This window comes from Parasteatoda tepidariorum, chromosome 10, assembly GCF_043381705.1.
Source record: "Parasteatoda tepidariorum isolate YZ-2023 chromosome 10, CAS_Ptep_4.0, whole genome shotgun sequence".
Taxonomy (NCBI): domain Eukaryota; kingdom Metazoa; phylum Arthropoda; class Arachnida; order Araneae; family Theridiidae; genus Parasteatoda; species Parasteatoda tepidariorum.
In genome coordinates, this window is record NC_092213.1 from 46,503,343 (window position 1) to 46,509,870 (window position 6,528).

Below are 6,528 nucleotides of genomic sequence, written 5' to 3' on the forward strand. Positions count from 1 at the left end.
GCTTAGGGTTAGACCCCCTCCAAAAATGGTACACTAACAATTAGCCCAAGCAAAGACACAATTGTCAGATACTATTTTTAGATGCAGAAATATATTTAAAAAAAAAATTCATATTTCAGATAATTTTTACCAAATGTTTATGAATTTTAAAGTATAGAGTCAATACATGAACTATACAATATATTGGGGAAAACAATACACATACATTTATTATTTTATGACAAAATTTAAAAAAAAAAAAAAAAAAAAAAAAAAAAAAAAAAAAAAAAAAAAAAAAAGAGATCTCCAAAAAAAAAAACAAAGCATGGGTTTTCTTTACGATAATCCATTTTATGCATATTCACTATTTTAGTAAACTTGAAAAAAATAATTTTTTTTTTAAAAAAACAGTTCAAAATTTTTTGAGATATTTTTGTCAAAAATTGCATTTTATCCCATAGTTTTCAGAAGCAATGAAAATGGATGGTTTACAACCTCTCAAAACTTCCATTTGGATATATATATGTTCCACTTTCACAATACATTATAACAGAAAAGACTCAATTTATTATCATTTAGATACCATATGAACTCTTTAATTTAAAAACAAGTTAAGAAAGCTGCAATCTTTTTAAACATTAAAAAAAAAAAGATATAACTTACAAAAATAATAATAAAAAATAAATAACTGTTGAAAGAAAGTAGTATAACAGCAATGCATTTGAAACTACCAAAAATAAATTTTATTTAAATGCAAAAGAACTGAGTTACATGTTCAAAAATGGAAAACTAGCAAGCTCCAAATTTTCATTTAATAAAATAACAAACTCTTACAAAGAGATTATCAAAACTTTTCTTTCTTACCCATTTCTCTTAAAAAAGAGAGGCATAATAGAATTATTTGACAAAATGAAATAAAATATTTATTGGAATTGAAAATTTTAAATATTGCTATTTTATCAAATTTGAAAACAAGAAAGCAAGGAAGATGAATGTAAAAAGTAAAGACTATTAAAATAGATACTCTCTTTAGGTTGAAAGTAAATGCAATAAATGGAGTGAAAACTTTAAATTTATGGCAATACTTCATATATTTTAAAAACATATCAAAGAGTAAAACGGTTATAAGACTATTGATTTTGGGAACCACTGGTATTGACAATTAAAAAGCTTATATTTTTCTTTATTAATTGATTTACTACCTTACACTAGAAACTATTAAAATTATTGTTTTATCAATAATTAAAAAGCAATTTTAATTGCCAAGTTATCAACTGTGCTAAAAACAATTAATTTTGCTTCTTCAAACACATTCTAATTCACAATCCCAGAATACTAAGAGAAGAAAATAATTTTTTAAACACAACAAATCCAAATTACATGAAAATTAAACAAAACTTAATATTTATAATAATTAAAACAAAACTACTTCATAAACATAAAAGATTGAATAATATAACAGATTTTTTTTTTTACCACTAGAATAAAAAATTGCATTAATTTGAATTTGTTTATTGAAAATGTCTGGGACAATTTTTTTTTTCTGTATTAAGTTTCTGTAAATAGATTCTGCTTAAAATTACTTGGAGGAAAACAATATTTATTTATGTAACTTGTTAAATGCTTAAATTATTCAATTTCATTCTTAAAAAAAGAAGGAGAGGGAGAGAAATAGCCAGTTTTACAAAAAATAAAAAAAAATATTTCTGTTTTAAAAATATCAAAAGATTTTAGATTTTGAACAACCAGAAATTTCAGGACTGGCCCAAAAACTTCTGTACTTGGATATAAAAGTTTCATATACACAACCAAAATTTAATTCTGTCATTAGGGCTTTTTTAATGACTTCAACAACCTTTCAGTATCTTTAACAAATTATTTTTCAGTTTCGGAGGTTGTGGAGATGAATCATTCACCATTTTTTTCTTCTTCTTAAACTGAATATTTGTTAAAGGAACAACAATGACTTTAAAAGCTGTTTCTGGAACTTTTACAGCTAAGCAAAGAAAAACTTTACATCAGGTGGACAATAATTCAAATAGTTATGTCATCTCTTTTAATAGTTTCTAAAATCATTAGTTTAAGTACTAGAAATTAATAGTCTGTCTTGAATTTATTTACTTATTAAGAAATAAATATGAAATGTTTCTTACTTAAATCAATGGCATTCCTTTGTATCATAGATAATAAGAACAAATTAATTCAAGTAGTGTTAAAAGTCTGTAATATGACAAATAAACATATGGAAAATGGGATGAATTAATTACACATATTTACAACTAAAATAATTAGTTAATCACAGACATTTTTCAGCAAAATCATGTAAAAGCTTCATGGTCCTTCTATCAAGTTTATCCATAACTTGATTTATTCTAATAAAAGATACAGCCAATTCAGATGCTTTTTGATGTTGGGCATCTGGTGTTAGATCTCTGTATTTTAGTTGAACTCTTCTTAAAAGAAACAATGTAATTCTTTCAAAATCTTGAGCCCTTTTTTCAGGTTCAGCTAAAAATTTAGTTTTTTATACAGTTAAATAAAATAGAAACAAATATTTATTATAGTTAATATTTTAAAAAATATTTTTAAAAAAATGCAGAGTTTATAGTGCTTCAAATAGCAAATTTAAAATTCAATCAACGAACATTTCATTTACTCACAAGCAAACTGTGCTTCGTCGACTATTAATCATGGCATAATGAATTCATTTTTTGTTACATTTTTATTTACAGATTTTGTTGAGAAAATCTTTTTCCTCAAGCTTATTTTTAAGCTCTGAGGAGGAGGTATTGCTCTCAAGGCCCTTTTCAAAAAACTATTATAAATATAACATTTATAAAAAAAGAAGAAATGAAAGCTGGGTAATGATGAAAAATAATATAATCTATAAATGTAATATAACATTATTTTTGAAATTCTATTTCTAAAGTATTTAACCTTTATAAGAAAAATAAAGGAAGATTTTAAATCCAATCAAAGTTTATTATAATAAGAATTATCAAAATCGGGGAATTATAAAGATTTTAACCATTAATTAAAATTTTGACATTTATTCAATTAATGAAATTCTCTCCTATTCTAAACACATTGAATTGTTTATAGTTGCATATACTTTGTTTAAAATTTTCAATTCTGAAAGTGGGGATCCCAGAAGACAATCTTTCTGATTCATGATTTAAGTGTGTTAGTTCCAACATTTGGGAAACTAAATAATGATAAATATTTACTATTCCTTTGAAAACAAGCATAATGGAATTATTATTTTTTATTTTTAAGGTTTATAGTCATTACCTACCCTGATTGCAAATTATATATTAGAAACATTGCCTTTCAATAAAACTTTCAAATGCAACATTTTACAAAGATATATTTTTCTTTGCAAGTCATTGAATAGATTTTATATCTACTGTTGCTCATGCAATAACGCTGTGTGCAATTTTGTAAGACCAGGAATTTGACAGTGAGGAGGGAAAATATAAAATTATTGTCACCCACATCCAAAGGCATGGACTATTTCACAAGTAACTGCAAACTTTTCCAGAATTAATAATAGTTTGTGATAATAGATTTCCCAACATGTGTGTTGTTGGCAAACAATTGCCAAAGCAAAAAAAAAAAAAAAAACTCAGGCTTTTTTAACTTCTGAAAATAAAAAACCATTAAAAAGGCTGTTTTTTTAACATTACAGCTTTTATGTTTTAATTTTGGCCAATTTATAGTTTAACAATATTCCTTTAAAGAGCAATTCATCTCGGTTTAAGTTCGCATGACTTATTTCACAATTTTAATAGATTTATAAGTTTTCTATTATGGTACTAAACTTTAACATCATATTGTTTACACAATTTTAAAACATAATACAGAACATGAATCGTTTTACATTACATACATAGATTACTTGCAAGTCATTACATACATAGATTACTTGCAAGTCCACCTTTAACTGCACTTAAAATTAATGCTACCTTAAAATATAAGCATTCCTTTATTTCTAGCCAGATTTAAGGTATTGCAGAATTATGTCTTAAGCATGAATCTGAAAAGCAATAACAACCAGACAAATAATATGAAATTATAGAACATTAAATAAATTACTTGTACTTCTTTGTTTAAATTAATTTTTGGGGCTAAAATTAAGGTATTCAAAAGCATCTAAATAAGTACCTATGTAATATTCAGTAGAGAAACATTCTTATGGATTTGGCAAGACTGATATCAGTACGAATTTCCTTCCTTTTGGTTTTCATAATCACAAAAGAGCAATTATTAATCATTTACAAGATCGTTTTTTAATTAAGATAATAATACCATCCAAAACAAAAAAGAAAAAGTGAGAAAACAAATTTCAACTTAAGAAAGAAAAAGATCTATACAAGCATGCACTTCGCAACAAGCACACACTGAGCCATTTCCTATCCCAAAAGTAGTTTAAAAATCATTCTAGTTAACTGGTTACCAGATCAAGTCCTGCATTGTAAAATTTAACAAATTAATTATTATTCTTAATCAGAAGAAATTTACACAGTGTTGTAATTCTTACTTATTCCAAAAGAAATACGCTGTTTACAGTTGACAACAAAACCCTTATTGACACTTTTTCCCAAAGGAGGACAAAATTTCTGAAATAAATAAGTACCATTTAATTTAAAATAAAAATATTACACCATAATCAATATTACAATCCATGTAAAGTCCATTAAAAAATTAAAAGGTGAAGATGAATGACAGAAAAATATGCTTAGGAGTTATTGTTGATTTATATCCAACATCGATAAATAATAACTTTGAGTAAGTGCAGGCAGGGTGGCCACTCAAATCAGGTTTCAAATTTCTCTGATCTTTCCAGGTAAAAATCCTAAAATTTCCAGGTCAATGTGCTATCTTTCCCTCATAAAGCTTAGGATTGGTACAAGAAAAGTGTTAATATTATAAAGTATTCTTCTATTTAAAATATTTTTTTAATGTTATTTTATCATCTTTGACTCAGGGGATAGAGTGCTAGCCAGGTCACCTTATGGGAATGAGGTGACCTGGAAATGTTATCTGTTCCTTAAGAAACCATGAGAGTTTAACAGGGTTATAATGAACCAAATTTTGATGCAAGTGAAGTATTTCAACTGTGGCAAAAAATTTTCGTCTAAAAGTGGGTATAACAGTTAGTAAAATAATTTTAATTAAGAAAATTAGAAATAATTTAAATTAGTAAAATTAAGAAAAATCAAAGAAAAAATTCCAGTTTTTCTTTAAAAAATCCCTGATTTTTCCAGGTTTCTGTCGAAATTTCCCTGATTTTTCCAGTATAGAAAAATTCCATGATATTTCAGGTTTTCAAGGTGGGTGGCCACCCTGTGCATGATATCTTAACTCTTAGCAGTCTGTTAGCATTTCAAGTTTTTTGCAACTAAGGTCATGCTATTTTTCATTAGAAGAGAATCTAACATTTTTATATAAAGTAGAAAAGAGAAAATATTTATATTTTCGAGTGAAAATTCATTAATATGTGCCAAGCAATTTATATGACAGCATTGATCTCTTCAAAGTTAATATTACAAGACAGCAATCAACATGTAACTATTGATATTTAATATCAATTTGCATCACTGAGCATGAGGTTTATTGTTATAAAATACAGACATTTAGAATATAAAACTTGTTCATACAAACGGTTTCTTTAAACAGAAGATAGAGTAAAAAACAACAAAAAAAATTTTTTTTAACTGAAGAGAGAGAAAGAGAAAAATTTTACCTTTTTCCAAAATTGGTAAAAAGCTTCAGATGGAAGTTCTAAACACTTCAGTTTTTCCCTCTTCTTCTTTCTTTCGATTCCACTTTTTTCTAAGTCGGAATCGATGCTTTGTAAAGCTTCTCTCGTTCGTAAATAAGCAGATTCAACATCAGAAGGAACTTTGACCAAACATGTGACTGAATTATTCTCAAGAGCATTGTTCTTAAAAAACAAAAATGAATGATAAATAACAATATAATTTCAAGTATGTTGTTTAGAATTTTTAAAGTAAGTAATAGCTTAAGTACTATGCTGAAATGAGAAACAAAAAAAGAACTTAGTGTTGTGATATTTTTTTACAACCAACGTGGATACAAATTGTCTTGTTTAAAGCATAATGAATGCATTGCATTTTACAATTATAAAAATCAGAGTAAAAAAGAATTTTCACAGATTTATTACATTTTTTTATTGTTGAAAAAACACTCTCATGAAGAAGTTAAGTTATAGCTTGAATATGTTTCTTTCAATATGTGTGTGCTTCATAATTTGCAGCATCACTCACATGTAGGAAAGAAACTTTTAAGTTTCTTTTAACTTGTGATATAAATATATTAAACATATTAAACTAATGAACAATATAAAATTGCTGCTTTTGATTTACACGTGATTTTGATTTATATCTTAGGGGCTTTGGTTAAGCTCAGGGTTAGCAGGTTTTTGGCATGTGACAGTTTAAACCGTCACGTCAAAAATGTCAAAAACCTATATTCATATGTGAAATTTAATTAATACATAAAATTTATATACATTGAACTTTTAAA

General features: G+C 25.9%; 1 protein-coding gene across 3 annotated transcripts in view; it reads right to left on the reverse strand.

Annotated features, from left to right (window-relative positions):
* Positions 1-699: 699 nt before the first annotated feature.
* LOC107443847 (serine-rich adhesin for platelets) overlaps positions 700-6,528 on the reverse strand; it is a 31,552-nt gene continuing 25,723 nt past the window's right edge. For all 3 annotated transcript variants that reach the window (XM_071186134.1, XM_016057851.3, XM_071186133.1), the window contains 3 exons: positions 5,726-5,926; positions 4,520-4,598; positions 700-2,487 (listed from right to left, as the gene is read on the reverse strand). In XM_071186134.1, the coding sequence (XP_071042235.1) occupies positions 2,276-2,487; positions 4,520-4,598; positions 5,726-5,926 (492 nt within the window). In that variant the 3' untranslated portion in view covers positions 700-2,275. The remainder of the gene's footprint in view (positions 2,488-4,519; positions 4,599-5,725; positions 5,927-6,528) is intronic.